This window comes from Carcharhinus amblyrhynchos, chromosome 2, assembly GCF_965287045.1.
Source record: "Carcharhinus amblyrhynchos chromosome 2, sCarAmb.v2.hapA, whole genome shotgun sequence".
Lineage (NCBI taxonomy): Eukaryota > Metazoa > Chordata > Chondrichthyes > Carcharhiniformes > Carcharhinidae > Carcharhinus > Carcharhinus amblyrhynchos.
Window position 1 is genome coordinate 133,568,158 of NC_137325.1, and position 18,419 is coordinate 133,586,576.

The following is an 18,419-nucleotide window of genomic DNA, read 5'->3' on the forward strand; positions in this document are numbered from 1 at the left end:
GAGACTGCTGGATGGGACTTAACAGAATTGAGGGTTATGGGTAAACCTAGTAGGTAGGGATATCATCGGCGCAACTTGTGGGCCAAATGGCCTGTTTGTGCTGCAGTTTTTCTGGTTGGTAGGAGGTAGGCTGTGTTTTTTTACAGTTGAAACTGCGACAGTAGCTAGTACCTGTGGAGCCACACCGATGAAGTGCTTATTTTGTTTGATTACTTGCTATTTTAGTTGTCAGAATATTTCTTTTGTGGTAGAGTTCACCTAACCAGCACATCTTTTGGACTGTGGGAGGAAATCCACAGGGGCACGGGGAAAATATGCTAACTCCACACAGTGACCCAAGCTGGGAATCAAATCCAGATCCCTGGCAGCAGTGCTAATCACTGCTGTCCTAACTTGATTTGATTTATTATTGTAACATGTATTAACATAGCAAAAAGTATTGTTTTTTGCGAGCTATACAGACAAATCATACCATCCATAAAGAAGGAAAGGAGAGAGTGCAGAATGTAGTGTTACAGTCAGAGCTAGAGTGTAGAGAAAGATCAACTTATTGCGGTGTAAGTCCTTTCAAAAGTCTGATAGCTGTAGGGATGAAGCTGTTCTTGAGTTAGTTGGTACGTGACCTCAGACTTTTGTATCTTTTTCCTAACGGAAGAAGGTGGAAGAGAGAATGTCCAGGGTACATGGGGTCCTTAATTATGCTGGCTGCTTTTCCAAGGCAGCAGGAAGTATAGACAGAGTCGATGGACAGGAGGAAGTTGAGGCCAGTGATATAGATTTATTAAAGGGGAAACTAGATAAGTGGATGAGGGAGAAAGGAATGAGAGGAAATGTCAAGAAAGAATGGGAGAAGGCTTATGTGGAGTATAAACACTTGAGCAAAATGATCTCTTTCTGTACTTCATAAACTCCTTGGTGTACAGTCTTCACTTCTTTTACCTTGCAGAGTGTACGCTTACAGGCTAAACAGAAACAAAATGAATGTAACCCTCCACCTCCTGTAAAAAGAGCAAGGTAAGGAGACTTCTTAGTTTAGGAATTATGTATTTACTGTTATATTGAGCTGTGGGATAGTGTGTGCAATAAGAGAATTAATGAACCTAACCAACAGATTTAATGCTCGGTTGATTGCCCATGTCTTAGAAACGTAGAAAATAGAGGCCCTTCGAGCCTCTTCTACCATTCATTACCATCATAGAACAATAGAACATTACAGCACAGAAACAGGCCTTTTGGCCCTTCTTGGCTGTGCCGAACCATTTTTATGCCTACTCCCACTGACCTACACCTGAACCATATCCCTCCACACCCCTCTCATCCATGTACCTGTCCAAGTTTTTCTTCAATGTTAAAAGTGAGCCTGCATTTACCACTTCATCTGGCAGCTCATTCCACACTCCCACCACTCTGTGTGAAGAAGCCCCTCCTAATATTCCCTTTAAACTTTTCCCTCTTCACCCTTAACCCATGTCCTTTAGTTTTTCCCTCCCCTGGCCTCAGTGGAAAAAGCTTGCTTACATTCACTCTATCTATACTTATCATAATTTTATTCACCTCTATCAAATCTCCCCTCATTCTTCTACTCTCCTGGGGATAAAGTCCTAACCTATTCAGCCTTTCTCTGTTTCTTAAGTCCTGGCAACATCCTTGTAAACCTTCTCTGCACTCTTTCAACCTCATTAATGTCCTTCCTGCAATTAGGTGACCAAAACTGCACGCAATTCTCTAAATTTGGCCTCACCAATGCCTTATACAGCCTCACCATAACATGCCAACTCTTATACACAATACTTTGATTTATAAAGGCCTGTATACCAAAAGCACTCTTTACGACCCTATCTACTTGTGATGCCACTTTTAGGGAATTATGTATCTGTATTCCCAGATCCCTCTGTTCTACTGCACTCTTCATGGTCCTACCATTTACCTTGTATGGCTGATCACTAAATTCAATATCCTGGTCCCACCTTCCCTTCCACATCCCTTGCCTCCTTTAGCCTAAGAACTATATCTAATTTGAAATCACACAACAGTTTGACCTCAACTACTTTCTGTGGTAGTGAATTCCATAGATTCACCAGCCTCTGGGTGAAAAAATTTCTCCTCACCTCAGTTGTAAAAGGTTTATCCCTTATCCTCAAACTGTGACACCTAGTTCTGCTCCCCCACCTCCACCACCACCTTTCTGAATCTACCCTGTCTAATTCTATTCAAACTTTATAAGTTTCTATGAGACCCCCTATCACTCTCCCGAACCCTAACCCGAACCCTATATTCTAACCCTAAAGGTTAGAATATAATTCTAACCACCTTAGTGTCTCCTCATGTGGCAGATCTGCCATCCCAGGGATCTGCCTGGTAAACCTTCGCTGCACTCCCTCTATAGCAATGATAGTTTGTCATGTAGTAATTCTTGGTTTAAATGTTGCTAGAATACATCACTTTCCTAATTGTTCATCTTGTCAAACTCCTGCTGTTCTTATTAAAATATTTTATTCTAATTTGTCATTTCCTGAAATACAAACACATTCACATTTTTATACAAGTGTCATACTAAAAACTGCACAATCACAACTTACATAAACAATTGATGCAGGCAATGTTCTGCAATGTTTTTGTTTTTCTCTCTTGACAGAATCATAGCATTGTATCTCGTAGAAGAAGGCTTTTCTGCCCATCAAAACTATGCCAGCTCTTTCAAAGAGTATTCTATAGCCTCACTCCCCTGTACTTTGCTCAAATCCCCTGCTTTTTGTTCCTTTTTCCAGCATTTATCCAATTCCCTTTTGAAGGCTGCTGCTGAATCTGTATCTGCCACCCTATCAGGCCATACATTCCAAATCTCTCAACTTTTAGCCTCAAAGTTTCCCCTCCTGTTGTCTTTGGCTTTTTGCCAATCAGCTTTAGCCCTCCTCAGCCATTTCCATAGTTTCTCTTCAGTTTGCCCGATCTGAACCCATTATGATTTTAAACTCCTCTGATAAAATCTCCTCAACGCCCTCTTCTGTGAGCAGAGCAGTCCACTCATGTACCTCTAATCCCTTATCTCCTATTCCAGTAAATCTCTTCTTTGTCCTCTCCAAAGTCTGCACATCGTTGCAAGAGCGCGGGGGCCAGAAATGGATGCAGTGCTCTGCCTGGAACCATAGTAATATTTAATGTAGGTTTCGTATAACTTCCTTCCCTTCACACACTGCCTCTGAAAAGCCCAGGATCCCACATACTTCATTGACTATCTATATACTTCATTTGCTACTCTATCCTGCCCCTTCAAGGATCTGCGCACAAGCACGCCCAGGCCTCATTCTCTTCTTGCATCCTGTTTAAAGTTTTACCATTTAACTTGTATCACCTCTCTCGTTCTTCCGAGCAGGCATATCACCTCACTTTACTGTGCTTAATTTCATCTGCCAGATATCTGCGTGTAATACCAGCTCCCTGGCTCCTCTAGAAGCCTATCACCATCTTCCCTACTGTTTGTTGCACATCCAAGTTCAGTATCATCTGCAAAATCCTAAACTGTGACCTATACCCCCAACTCCTAAATCATCGATATGTATCATAGAGTCCCTACAGTGCAGAAAGAGGTCATTCAGCCCATCGAGTCTGCACCAACCACAATTCCACCCAGACCCTATTCCCACAACCCCACATATTCAGCCTACTAATCCCCCTGACACTGGGGTCAGTTTAGCATGACCAATCAACCTAACCCGCACATCTTTGGACTGTGGGAGGAAACTGGAGCACCCGGAGGAAACCCACACAGACATGGGGAGAAAGTGCAAGCTCCACACGGACGGTGACCTGGCCGAAATTGAACACGGGTCCCTGGCGCTGAGAGGCAGCAGTGCGAACCACTGCCACACTGTGCCATCCAGAAAGTGCATTGGCTCAAGCCCCCAGGTTAACACCACTGTAGACCTCCCTCCTGCTGCGCCAGGTGGATGTTAGCTGTTTATTTATCTTCTTACATTGTGGTACATCTTGCCACCCTTCTTTCAGAAGGAGGGACTGCTAGAGACTCCTCTGTGAAGCTGAACAGTCAGCTGCTTGGAGTAATAGGGGGTGCGTGCCCTTCAGCGTTTTGATTGGAGCTTCAATTCTCTGTGACTGTGAAAAATATAAATAACCCACCACAGTTCAATAACGCTCGCTGTTTGATGAGCAATCTGCAGTTTCCATCAGTCTTAAAGAAAAGGGGCTTTGTATAAATTCCAAATCCAGAGCTAACCATCTTTCAGAAGAGCTTAAGTGTTCAACTTTAATCTCTGACATCTCAAGCTATTTACAAAATACAAGTGAGAGAGTAATATGAAATCTTTATTATTACTTGTTTTTCCCCCCTTCCCTGCACAAGTATATTTGTAACAACTCAGTTAATAAAGGAAATTAATCTTGAAGGGTACAAAAATTGCGTCTTTAGGAATTAGGAGCAGAAGTAGGCAAATTCAGCCCTTGGAGCCTCCTCCACCACTCAATCAGATCATAGCTGACCTCTCCCTGGTCTCAAGTCCATCTCCCCATCTGTTCCCCATATCCCCATTTCTCTTTTTTTAATATCAGAAGTGCATCTAACTCCTGCTTGAAACTATTTGCTAGCTTTTCTTTGCTGAAGCCAGAATTGGTGGCATTTAGCCTGTGGGCAAAGAGGAGACAAAAACAATCATGATTTCTGCTCTTTACTGTCACGCCCTAATCCCTGTATGTGTCTGACCATTTGATCAGAACAGCATTAAGAGTGACTGATTCCCCCACCCCCCTCAATCCAGTAGTTTGTCTATGGAGCATTACTCTGGTAGTGTTCAATGCCTTCAAGAAAGAAAACAAACTGGTCCTCATGATATTTTGGTAGGAGGGATAGATAACTGGATAGCTTTGTGGAGTTCTTTCCCCACCCATCGATATGGCTGTTTCTGACTCTTTCTTCTTGTCTAACCAGAATCGAGGATTTGCCACCACCCACAAAAAAGCTTCCACCAGAGTCGACCCCAGCAGTGCTGTTCACAGGATTCGAACCTGCACAAGTTCAGCAGTATATAAAGGTAACCTTCCCTTTGCCTTGTACTCCATTAATTGCTCTGTGTAATACCAAACGGGGTCTTTGGCTCAGCAGACTAGCTGACAGGGGTGATGCCAGAGAAGTAAGTTGGCGCAATACTTAACGATAATGTCACTAAATGGCGTAATGTCAATGACGAATAGAAGGGCCAATACAGCTGAAGGCATGGGTTGAGAACCCATTGGAAAAGTGCAAGATGGAAGCACAAGGAGGGAAGTGGTGCCAAACAGGGAAATGTTAGCAGAATAGCAATATTAGGTGACACTGGGTGTATGGAAAGTTATTGAAAGTGCTGTGTAAATGCAAGTTATTATTCAGCAATTGTATGGCTTTGTTTTTTCCTTTTTTAGAAACTCTATGTTCTTGGTGGTGAAGTTGCTGAATCTGCTCAGAAATGCACTCACCTAGTAGCGAATAAGGTGACCCGTACGGTGAAGTTCTTGACTGCCATCTCTATCGTAAATCATGTAGTCACACCCGAGTGGTTAGAGGAGAGCTTTAAAACTCAAAAGTTTATTGGTAAGACTTTCTCTCCTTGTGGTATGCTGCAGGTAATCATACAGAGATTCTGTTCAGAAAAGATCATGTCTCAACATTAATCTTTATATTACATTTGTCTGTGGTATTAATATGCAAATGGTGACCTATTTAAAGCAAACTATATACAAGTACACTAGAAGTGGATGCTGGAGTATAAAATAATGACATTAAGTACTGACCAAACTTTCTGGACCAGACTGACTGCACCATAGATTGAGCCTGAGCAATAAAGAGTTGTTGCTCTTCCATACTTCTTGCCCGTATCATAAGACCATAAGACACAGGAGCAGAATTAGGTCACTTGGCCCATCGAGTCTGCTCCACCATTCAATCACGGCTGATATTTTTCTCATCCTCGTTCTCCTGCCTTTTCCCGATAACCCCTGATCTCCTTATTAATCAAGAGCCTATCTCTGTCTTAAAGATACTCAATGACCTGGCCTCCACATCTTTCTGTGGCACAGATTCACCACCCTCTGGCTGAAGAAATTCTTCCTTATCTGTGTTTAGCTTTCACTCTCAATTTCTCGAAGGTCGTTTGTGAAGTTTCAGGGGTAAATTTGCCCATTGTGAGCCCCGCGTATGGCAATTCCTTCCTGCCACACAATCTAGGTTTAAAAAGTAAAGCTGATTTCGTAGGGAAAATGCCATTTTACTCATTGCTTCAGAGGGGAAAAATTGCACAATTTCAGCACAATAACCTTCTGAAGCAATTGCAGAATCTGGGATAACAGCCCCTTCTGCTAGCTTCACATTGCAGTGGTGTACTGCAATCATAGAATAGAATCATAGAATCCCTACAGTGCGGCAGGAGGCCATTTGGCCCATCGAGTCTGTACCGACCACAATCCCACCCAGGACCTATCCCCGTAACCCCTCACATTTATCTTGTTAATCTCCTGACACTAGGGTCGATTCAGCATGGCCAATCAACCTAACCCACATCTCTTTGGACAGTGTGCGGAAACCGGAGCATCTGGAGGAAACCTACGCAGACACTGGAGAAATGTGCAAACTCCACACAGACAGGGACCCGAGCCGGGAATCAAATCTGGGTCCCTGCCCTATGAGGCAGTAGTGCTAACTTCTGTGCTGCCAAATATTAACTGAGCCCTTTTAGAAATTCCAACAATGTTGCTAAATGTCATAAGCTGTACTTGCAAAATTGTTTAGATTCATTTGTGGGACATGGGTGTCGCTGGCTGACCAGAATTTATTGCCCATCTCTTGTTGCCCTTGAGAAGGTGATGGTGAGCTGCCTTTCTGAATCGCTAAGTCCATGTTCTGTGGGTTGACCCACAATGCCATTTGGGAAGGAATTCCAGAATTTTGATCCAGCAAACATTTAGGCGGGATTCTGATTTAGAAGCGTTCAAGCATAATCCCGCAGATGGTGGCTTCACACCATTGGCTCCTCAGCCAAGCACACACACCAAATGTCTGAACCTGCGGTTCCTCTCGTACTGAGCAGGATTACTATTGCAATTATTGTTGGTTTATGATTAGCAAGTGCCTGAGTTATATACAAAAGGAAAGGAGACAAGTGAATTTGGGGAAGGATCATCTTTATTTTCAGTGGCAGTTAATGCTTTTAATCAAGAAACGGTAAAGCTTTTTTCCCCCACAGTAGATTTTTTTAAAAAGGTTTTTATTTACACAGTCCCTCATTATTCAGGCTACCTTTGACCTTATGCATTCAAGGATATTTGAAAAACAATGGTTGAGTTAAGAAGGGCTAAAAGAGGACATGAGAAGACTTTGGCTGATAGGATTAAGGAGAATCCTAAGGCGTCCTATAGATATGTTAAGAACAAAAGGTTGGTTAGGGCAAGATTAGGGCCAGTTAGAGACAGCAGTGGGAATTTATGTGTGGAACTGGAAGAGATTGGTGAGGCATTGAACCAATATTTCTCTTCGGTGTTCACGCAGGGGGACATAAATGTAGCTGTGGAGAACACTGGGTTACAGGGTTGTAAACTGGACAGTATTGCAGTTGATAAGGAGGATGTGCTAGTTATTCTTGAGGGTTTGAAAATAGATAAGTCCCCTGGGCCGGACGGGATTTACCCTAGGATTCTCTGGGAGGCAAGGGAGGTGATTGCAGAGCCTCTGGCTCTGATCTTCAGGTCGTCGTTGGTCACCGGTATAGTGCCAGAAGATTGGAGGTTAGCGAATGTTGTCCCATTGTTTAAGAAGGGGAACAGAGACTTCCCCGGCAATTATAGACCGGTGACTCTTACTTCTGTTGTGGGCAAGGTTTTAGAAAAAATTATTAGGGATAGGATTTATAGTTATTTGGAGAGTAATGAAATGATTAGAGATAGTCAGCATGGTTTTGTGGAGGGTAGGTCGTGCCTTACTAACCTTATTGAGTTTTTTGAGAAAGTGACCAAAGAGGTGGATGGGGGTAAGGCAGTTGACGTGGTATATATGGACTTTAGTAAGGCCTTTGATAAGGTTCACCATGGAAGCCTTCTGCAGAAATTGCAGATGTATGGGATTGAGGGTGATTTAGGAAATTGGATTAGGAATTGGCTGGCGGATAGGAGACAGAGGGTGGTGGTTGATGGTAAGTATTCGACATGGAGTTCAGTTACGAGTGGTGTGCCTCAAGGATCTGTTTTGGGGCCACTGCTGTTTGTAATTTTTATAAATGACCTGGATGAGAGTATAGCTGGGTGGATTAGTAAATTTGCTGATGACACCAAAGTCGGAGGCGTGGTTGATAGTGAGGAAGGGTGTCTTAGTCTACAGGGTGACTTGGACAAGTTGCAGAGCTGGGCCGAGAGGTGGAGGATGGAGTTTAATGCGGAAGAGTGTGAGGTAATTCACTTTGGCAGGAATAATGGATGTGTAGAGTATAGGGCTAACGGTAGGACTCTGAATAGTGTGGATGAACAGAGGGATCTAGGTGTATGTGTACATAGATCCCTGAAAGTTGGGAATCAAGTAGATAGGGTTGTTGGGAAGGCATACGGTGTCTTGGCGTTTATTGGTAGGGGGATTGAATTTAGGAGCCGCAGCATCATGTTGCAACTGTACAAAACTCTGGTGCGGCTGCACTTGGAGTATTGTGTGCAGTTCTGGTCCCCACATTATAGGAAGGATGTGGAGGCTTTGGAGAGGGTGCGGAGGAGGTTTACCAGGATGTTGCCTGGTATGGAGGGGAGGTCCTATGAGGAGAGACTGAGGGATTTGAGGTTGTTTTTGTTGGAAAGAAGGCGGCTGCGAGGGGGCCTTATTGAGACATATAAGATGATTAGAGGTTTGGATAGGGTGGACAGTGATAGCCTTTTTCCTCGGATGGAGAAAGCTAGCACGAGGGGGCATAGCTTTAAATTGAGGGGTGGTAGTTATAGGACGGATGTCAGGGGTAGGTTCTTTACCCAGAGGGTGGTGAGGGATTGGAATGCCCTGCCTGCTGCAGTTGTAAATGCGCCTAGTTTGGGGGCGTTTAAGAGATCCGTGGATAGGTTTATGGATGGAAAGGGTTTGGTTTAGGTTAGAGGGTCATTGTTTTTTAACTGGTCGGCGCAACATCGTGGGCCGAAGGGCCTGTTCTGCGCTGTATTGTTCTATGTTCTAATGTCTTTGTTTTTGCTTTATAAATGACTGGCAGTGTGACCTTGACCAGATCCAGGGATTTGTTTCATTGTGCTTTTATCATCTGGAAATAATTGACAGCAGGATTTGGAAAATACTTCTATGCAAAATGTATTATCTATTGAAATAGATTGGTGATTGATTTCCCCCCTCTCAAATGTTAATCAGTCAACTCAATAACTTATCCCACACCTCTCATTATCCCATTTCTCCCACAACATCCCGCAGCAGGATGATAGCTTCTTCAGATTAGTGTCTCAGCATAGTTGAGGTTTAAAGGGGGTAATCAAATTCATATCTTTCTATTATTACTGCACAAATATAAGAAGCTAAGCCCCTGGAATCATGGAATCCCTACAGTGCAGAAAAAGACCATTCAGCCCATTGAGATTAAGATGATCAGATCAGTGGTCTTGTTTGTTTTTTTTGTTGTTGTCATTCTAATGTGGTGATTTTGTTTCTCTGCAGACGAACAAAACTTTGTACTCAGAGACGCTGAAGCAGAAGTGCTCTTCTGTTTTAGTCTGGAGGAATCACTAAAGAGGGCACAGGGCGCTCCCCTATTCAAGGCAAGGTTCATATACTTCCTCTGTGTTACCCTGTGTTGTGTCTCAGTGCATGTTAATGGGCATTAGTGGCAGACCTGATTGGATAGCAACCGTGCAGAGCTTTTTACCTAGTCTCGGTCCATTAGGAAAAGGATTGTAGCTGTATAAAAGCTGTGGATGCCAGAATCTGAAACAGAAAGAGAAAACGCTGAAAAATCTCAGCAGGTCTGACAGCATAAGAACATAAGAAATAGGAGCAAGAGTAGGCCATCTAGCCCTTCGAGCCTGTCCTGCCATTCAATAAGATCGTGGCTGATCTGTCGTGGCTCAGTTCCACATTCCCGCCCTCTCCCCATAACCCTTAATCCCCTCTCTTATCAAAAACCCATCAACCCGCGTCTTAAAAATATTTAGCGAGGCAGCCTCCACCACTTCAACGGGCAGAGAATTCCAGAGATTCACCACCCTTTGAGTGAAGAAGTTCCTCCTCAACTCTGTTCTAAACCGCGCCCCCCCTTTATCTTGAGGCTGTGCCCCCTAGTCCTACTATCCTTTCTGAGTGGGAAGAGTCTCTCCACCTCTATCCTATCCATCCCATTCATCATCTTATACGTCTCAATGAGATCTCCCCTCATTCTTCTAAACTCTAACGAGTACAAGCCTAGTTTATTCAGCCTCTCCTCATAGCTCAACCCCCTCAACTCTGGCACCAGCCTAGTAAACCTCCTCTGCACTCCCTCCAAGGCCAAAATATCCTTGTGTAAGTACGGCGACCAAAACTGCACACAGTACTCCAGCTGCGGCCTCACCAATGCCCTATACAGCCGCAGCAAGACCTCCCTACTTTTATATTCAATCCCCCTCGCTATGAAGGCCAGCATCCCATTCGCCTTCCTGACCACCTGCTGCACCTGCAAGCTGGGTTTTTGCGACTCATGCACAAGGACCCCGAGGTTCCTCTGCACCGTCGCCTGCTGCAGCTTTTCGCCCCGTAAGTAATAATCCTTCCTACCATTATTCCTACCAAAGTGGACCACCTCGCACTTGCCAACATTAAATTCCATTTGCCAGTTCCTGGCCCATTCGCTCAGCCTATCTAGATCCTTCTGCAGACTCTCCACACCCTCCGCACAATTTGCCGTTCCACCAATCTTGGTGTCATCAGCAAATTTCGACACCCTACACTCGGTTCCCTCCTCCAGATGATCTATATAAATAGTAAATAGCTGAGGCCCCAGCACCGACCCCTGGGGCACTCCACTAGTCACCATCCGCCAATCCGAATAGCACCCGTTGACCCCCACTCTCTGCCTCCTATTTGACAACCAATCCTCTATCCACACTAACACCCTACCCCCAACTCTATGTCCCCTGACCTTCTGCAATAACCTTTTGTGAGGTACCTTGTCAAACGCCTTCTGAAAATCAAGAAAGACCACATCCACCGGCTCTCCTCTGTCCACCGCCCTAGACACATCCTCATAGAACTCCAGTAAATTTGTCAGACATGACTTCCCTTTAACGAAACCGTGCTGCGTCTGCCCTATCAAGCAATTCCCCTCAAGATGCATCTGTGGAGAGAGAATGGAGCTAATGCTTTGAATCTAGATAACTCTTCAGTGCCGGGTCACCCAGATTTTACGTTGGCGCTATTCTTCCTCCACTGTGGCTGTATAGTTGATCTTGGAGTGTACATCTTCACACTAAATCTGAAGAAGGGTTAAAATCTGCAAGAATTTGTTTTTTGAGCCAGGTCCTGAATGGGTGTTCTTCCCTTTCAAACTGGGCTGATTCTAATTTAGCTGTCACTAGTAAGTGGGACGTTTGCAAGATATTGGAGTGGAACGCCTTCAGCCAGTGAAAGAATAGAATTTAAAAAAAACTAATATAGACACAATTAGTCAAATGGCCTCTATGCTGTAAATATTCCACGATTTTGTTTGTCTTTTCGTATCAGATGATCTTAAAAACGTAGAAGATAGGGCCAAATGGCCGCCTCCTGCTCTTTCGAGCATGCTCCATCATTCATCACAATCATGGCTGATCATCCAACTCAGTAGCCTAATCCTGCTTTCTGCCCATGACCTTTGATCCCATTTGCCCCAAGTACTACATCGAGCCATCTCTTGAATACATTCAATGTTTTGGCATCAACTACTTTTTGTGGTAATGAATTCCACAGGCTTACCACTCTTTGGGTGAAGAAATGTCTTCTCATCTGTGTCCTAAGTGGTCTACCCCGAATCCTCAGACTGTGACCCTTGTTGTTCTTTTTTAAATATTTCCAGTGTAACACTAACTTTTCATGGTTGCTCTGGAATGCAGAAGGAAGGCCAATTGTTCTCCCCAAATGTTTTTCAGAGATTCAGCATAGGTATATATTTCAAAACATTACGAAGGCCAGAGCTCCTGGGTCACATCTTCAGTGTTACTCTGTCAGAGTTAATGCTCGCCCTTCGTTTTAATAAAGAACAGAAAACCTGAGCTAAGGCAAATACTCAGGGTTTGTAAATTTGCATGTGAGTGTGTTTCCAGAAAGTGAGGGAGGGAGAAGCGATTGAGTTGTGGTTTATATGTGCTCTTTAAATCTTCAATTTAGTTCCATAATGTGATCTTTTGCTGTTTCATCTGAAGCATGGGGTTAGATCACATGGAGCAGGGTGAGAGCGCAGACCAACTGTACCTGTCCAATTTTCTAATACCTACCTGTTTTCATAGGGAAAGTATTTCTACATCACTCCTGGTATTTGCCCGAGTCTCACCACGATGAAAGCCATTATCGAGTGTGCAGGTGGCAAACTGCTGTCGAAACAACCATCTTATCGCAAAATAATGGAGCATAAACAGAATAAGGTTAGTCACCCAGTCATACTTAGAGGGATCTGGGCGTGCAGGTCCACAGTTCCCTAAAACCGGCAACACAAGATGGCCAAGGTGATTCAGAAAACATAGCATGCTTGCCTTCATCAGCCAGGGCATTGAGTACAAGAGTTGGGAAATCATGTTGCAGCTATATAAAACCTTGGTTAGGTCGCATTTGGAGTATTGTGTGCAGTTCTGATCACCACACTACCAGAAGGATGTGGAAGCTTTGGAGAGAATGCAAAGAAGGTTCACCAGGATGTTGCCTGGGCTCGAGGGTATTGACTGAGGAGAATTTGAATAAACTAGAATTGTTTTCACTGGAAAGACAGGCTGAGGGGAGACCTAAAAGAGGTCTACGAAACTGAGAGGCATTAGATAGGATAGATACAGGATTTTTCCTGGAGTGGAATTTTCCTAGAGTCAGATACAAGAGCGCACAGGTTCAAGGTGAGAGGGGGAATGTTTAAGTCAGATGTTCAGGGGACCTTTTCAAGCAGAGTGGTGGGTGCCTGGAACACACTGCCAGAGGTGGTGGTGGAAGCAGGCACATCAGCAACATTTAAGAGGCATCTAGATGGGTACATGAATAGGGAGGGAATAGAGGGATACCGACAGAGTAAGGACAGAAGGTTGTATTTTTAGCTTAGGGCATCATAATCAGTATTGGCTTGGAGGGCAGAAGGGCTTGTTCCTGTGGTATATTTTTCTTTGTTCAAATGAGAACACAAAACTGCAGGAAGAGGAATTGGGTGAGTGACATTGACGAGACTTCAGTTGCTGTACATTAATTAGCTTCATCAATGCTATGCTTGCTGACGTGTCTCTTTGACTTTTCCCTCTTAGAGTTTGCCTGAGATAATCCTCATCTCATGCGAAAATGACCTCCACCTATGCCGAGATTATTTTACCCAAAATATTGGTACGTAACTATGTCCGAATCTTTTTATACCTTTTTGCATAATGTGGAATTCTAATTTTGGTCATTGATTTGTAATGTTTTTTTTCTTCCCCTGCTGTTTCCAGATGTTCACAATGCAGAGTTCATTTTGACAGGTGTCCTGACACAGACGCTCGATTATGAGTCATATCCTTTCATGTGTGAAAACTTCTGAATTCTAATCAAATCTACTTAATGGCTTATTGATTAACTCCATACCTCAAACTTCCTTTTTGACACCTTTTAGAGGTCGCCTACATGAGTATGCAATGAAGCGAGTGGTTTGTTTATTTAGACTTCTCATTTTTAATCTACCAAACTTGTCCAACTTGATCTTTTTATTAAAATATGTCCATCTTTGTGCCTGATATATCAAGGTCAGCTACACAATGGGTGACTCACTTTACCTTACTCACAGTAGAGTGGGGTGGGGGTGAAATTAATCCAGTCGTCATAAACTGCTCTGTTACTCCAAAGCCAGTTTAAGGAGAGCTATGGCCTTGTGGTATTTTCACTAAGCTCTTAATCCAGAAACTTGAACTCTGGGGATTCAGGTTCGAATCCCGCCTTGGTGGAATTTGAATTCAATAAAACATATCCGGAATTAAGAATCTACCGATGACCGTGAAACAATTGTTGGAAAAACCCATCTGGTCACTAATGCCCTTTAGAGAAGGAAATCTGCCATCCTTACCAGGTCTGGCCTACATGTGACTCCAGAGCCACTGCAATGTGGTTCACTCTCAACTGGCAGCATGTTCGGTGCAGGCTTGGAGGGCTGAAGGGCCTATTTCTTCATTGTTCTTTGTCCTCTGAACGAGGGCATCTCAAAATGGGCAATAAATGCAGGCCAGCCTGCAATGCCCATGTCCCAGAAATGAATTTTACAAAGTTGCACACCTATTACTCAGCCATCCATTTTAAGTGATCAAATTGAATGTCTCGTATTTAAATTGAGCAGACATCAGAAAAAGAATTAAAAAATACTACTTAAAGGGGCTGATAGGAAGGTTTGGATTTCATTTCAGTTCTTCATCCTCTTTTAAGAAAATTTGAGACTTCAGTAGGAGTAAAGGCAGAAGATGCCTGAAGTGAGTAACCTTGCACTCGTACGCAGATTTGAATGAGCTGCTTGGAAAGGTATTGAACTACCCTCCCGCTCCCTTCCCAAGCTGCCTGTTCTTGATCTTGGGAATGTCTGGATGAATTCAGAGAGCTGAAATATCTCCGCCAGACAAAATGAAAACTGCAGAAACTCAACATCGCTGTTGCGTAGGCACACTTATTGGAAATGGGGATTGACACCTTGAAGATCACCAAAACCAGGCACCACATTATTTACCTATCAGGGAAATGTTGTAGAATGTCAGCAGCAGTGCTTTGTGGCTGAGTGGAACGTTCAAACAGCATATTTAATAAGTTTCTGCATTCTGGTCATGCTGACGGTCGATGATCCTATTTTTAAAGATCGAGACTCCCCCATAAATTAACTGTGAGTTCAGGGCAGCCCAGTGTAACTTGTGGATGGAGAAGGCAGTCAGTGTGTTCATGGGCTCCGTCCACTAACTCAATCCAGTTCAGCAGCTGCTGCTGGTATCATTTAAATATCTCAAGCACTTAATCATTGCATTTAACTTGAATCAGTACCAAAGAGGTTGTGTGATGGGTTGGGATGAAGATTCAAAATTGTCTTCCAAAAGATAGAATTCTGCATCACCAGAAGTGATTGGATCCCTTGTCCAGTCAGGATCTGTGTTAAATTGTTGACCTTAGGTCATGGATCTGCAGATTGCAGAGTGTCTGCTGTTTCTCAGTACATCGTTGAAAGTATTGAACATTTCTTTTGCGTTTACATTCAGTCCTTCAGGATGAAATATTGCAGCAAAGTTAAATCTGTACCACCCTACATTTTAAGAAGGTACCTTGGCAGGGAGAGTAAAGCAGTGGCAAATAGACTGCGGCAAACTATTTTGAGAGCAGTGTTTGAAAGAGGAATGTGAGGATTTATGTTGGGGTCATATCAATCTTAACATAGAAATATAGAAGATAGGAGCAGGATGAAGCCATTTGGCCCTTCAGTCCTGCTCCAGCATTCATTGGATCATGGCTGATCATCCAACTCAATAGCCTAATCCTGCTTCCCCGCCTCCCCGCCCGCCATAACCTTTGATCCTCTTCGCCCAAGTGCTATATTCAGCTGCCTCTTGAATACGTTCATTGTTTTGGCATCAGCTACTTCCTGTGGTAATGAATTCCACAGGCTACCACTCTGGGTGAAGAAATGCCTCCTCACCTCCATCCTAAATGGTCTACCCCAAATCCTCAGACTATGACCCCTGGTTCTGGACTCCCTCATCATTGAGAATATCCTCTCTGCACCTATTCTGTCTGGTCCTGTTAGAATTTTATAAATCTGAGATTACCCCCCTACATTTGTCTGACCTCCAACGAAAACAATCCTAACCTGGTCAATCTCTCCTCATACATCAGTCCCACCATCCCTGGAATCAGCCTAGTAAACCTTCACTGCACTCCCTCGAGAGCAAGAGCATCCTTCCTCAGAAAAGGAGACCAAAACTGCACACAATATTCTAGGTGTAGCCTCACCAAGGATCTGTATAATTGCAACAACACATCCCTATTCCTTGCGCTTGAAACTTTTTGCAACCTCAAGCAATCTTGTCGTCTTTTGCTTCCTTTCGAGCAGTTAACTAACTGGAGATAGTTTACCATATTGTCATTATTTGCTGTTTCCACTCCACCTGACCCCTGGCCAAAATAATCAGGAGACAGACACACACATAGCTCAGCGGAATTCGAAGTGGCATTGGCTGCTCACAGCCACCCTGCTACAATTGACAGGGCAGTATTTAATTTCCAGATGTATTCTGGACAGCCTCTGAAAAATGATTGAACAGGCAGTAAATCTTAAAGTACTTTGTGAATAATGAGTGTCATCTAATGTCTTAGAAGGTTCAGCCATCTCATGCACTTAAGTGTCCAATATGTGTTATTTATTAACACTGAATGCTATCACTTGCTGCAGTTTGATGTTTCCAATCACCTGCTTTATTTTATTAGTTTGCAGCTTCAGTGGGGCCCATTGGTAATCTCATTAGACTAGTAATTCAGAGCCCGCCAGGCCAGTTCTTTGAGGGCACGGGTTTAAATTCTGAATTTAAATTCAATCAGTAAGAATAAAATCTGGAATTGAAAGCTAGCGTCAGTAACAATGACCATGAAACCACCAACAAGAATGTAGGGAGAAGTAGTAGAGTAGGCCATTCGGCCCTTTGAGCTTGCTGCCCCATTTATTTTGATCATGGCTGATCATCAAATTCAATATCCTGATCCTCCCCTTCTCCCCCAATATTGCTTGATCCTTTTATTGTTGTTTAAAAAAACCCTTCCAGTTCAGTGGTCCTTTAGAACAAGGAAATCTACTGTCCTTATCTAGTCCTGCCCATTTGTAACCCCAAATCCACAGCAATGTGGTTGATACTTAAGTACCCTCTGAAATGGGCAGGCAAGCCACTCTGTTCAAGGGCAGTTAGGAACAGACAAATATTGGCCTTTTCCCCAATACCCACATTCCATTTTAAAAAAAATTAGACAAGAAAGCGCAGAGGGGCCTGTATCCCCATGCACTTCACTAATATTGGAAGCTGGTCTCTTTTGTGTTTTGTCTGCCAGATACATATTCAACTTGTATTGCGCTGTTAAGTTACTACCATTCAAATACAGATTAAATGCCATTAATTTGTAGACTGTTTCTCTGAATGGCCCTTTGAGGCATCGTCCCCCAAATACTGCCAGCTATTCATATAAAACACGGTGTACAAGTCAGAACAAAGGGCTGAATACGTTCTAGATAAAGGAGCGATGCACGCTATTGATTTAATAACTGTACTTCAGTATCAGAGTTAAGAATCTCCATTTCCTGTCTTGCAATTTTGTGAACCAAATTGAGAACTTGCTGCATTAGTTTTCCTTAACAATCTCACGTATAAATTCACCTGAAGTGATGCCGTGCACCTGGCATTACAAACAGTGCGAGACTGCCAGTATGGTGTTGAGACAAGCTGCCGGAGGAACTGAGAACCAATGTGTTGTCCTTTCCCTTCTGATGCCAGTGACGCCACTGTTCAGTCTGAAACGTCATCAGTCAAGCGGGCAGGTTCAGGCAGGAGAGGAATAAGAAATTCGCATCTTTTTTCAAGATGTGTGTTATTTCAAGAACATATTTTGTTACGTTTTATTCCAGCACTGGCTTGTTTTCTTACTGTAGTATTATTTTAGCCAGTTCAAATAGTAATTGATTATTTTTCATAAACTGTTTTTAACAATGACTGTGGTACGGGCCCATGAGTGGAAACCTAGCTCTAAATCTTGTTTATTACGAAAATTTATAAAAGAGCTGTTGTCTGATAAATTATGGATGTTTTGAAATTCTGGACTTTATGCAGATTTTGTTTTGTATTTCTAATTTGTGAATTACTTTTATTACACAAGTTGCACGAGTTGAATAAAATGGTTAAAAATAATCCGGGGGCCCCTTGGTATTCTTCACATTTTGGGAAGAGGAATTTTTAAAAGTGACTGGGTTCTGTGTGTTACTAGTTTGTGTTACCAAAGCATATCATCAAGTGTCAGGGCAAGTGTAAAGTCACTGTCTATACGGAGTCTGTGCCTTCTCCCTGTATCCGCATGGGGTTCCTCCGGATGTTCTGGTTTTCTCCCACAGTCCAAAAGATGTGCTGGTTACTTGCATTGGCCATGCTAAATTCTCCCTCAGTGTTACCCAAATGGGTGCCAGAGTGTGGTGACTAGGGGAATTTCACAGTAACTTCACTGCAGCATTAAT

General features: G+C 43.3%; 1 protein-coding gene across 1 annotated transcript in view; it reads left to right on the forward strand.

Annotated features, from left to right (window-relative positions):
• paxip1 (PAX interacting (with transcription-activation domain) protein 1) overlaps positions 1–18,099 on the forward strand; it is a 140,191-nt gene extending 122,092 nt beyond the window's left edge. The window contains exons 14-21 of the mRNA XM_080212980.1: positions 947–1,014; positions 4,943–5,045; positions 5,413–5,581; positions 9,674–9,774; positions 12,472–12,606; positions 13,462–13,537; positions 13,642–13,701; positions 17,559–18,099. Of these exons, the coding sequence (XP_080069106.1) occupies positions 947–1,014; positions 4,943–5,045; positions 5,413–5,581; positions 9,674–9,774; positions 12,472–12,606; positions 13,462–13,537; positions 13,642–13,701; positions 17,559–17,575 (729 nt within the window). The 3' untranslated portion in view covers positions 17,576–18,099. The remainder of the gene's footprint in view (positions 1–946; positions 1,015–4,942; positions 5,046–5,412; positions 5,582–9,673; positions 9,775–12,471; positions 12,607–13,461; positions 13,538–13,641; positions 13,702–17,558) is intronic.
• The last annotated feature ends 320 nt before the right edge of the window (positions 18,100–18,419 follow it).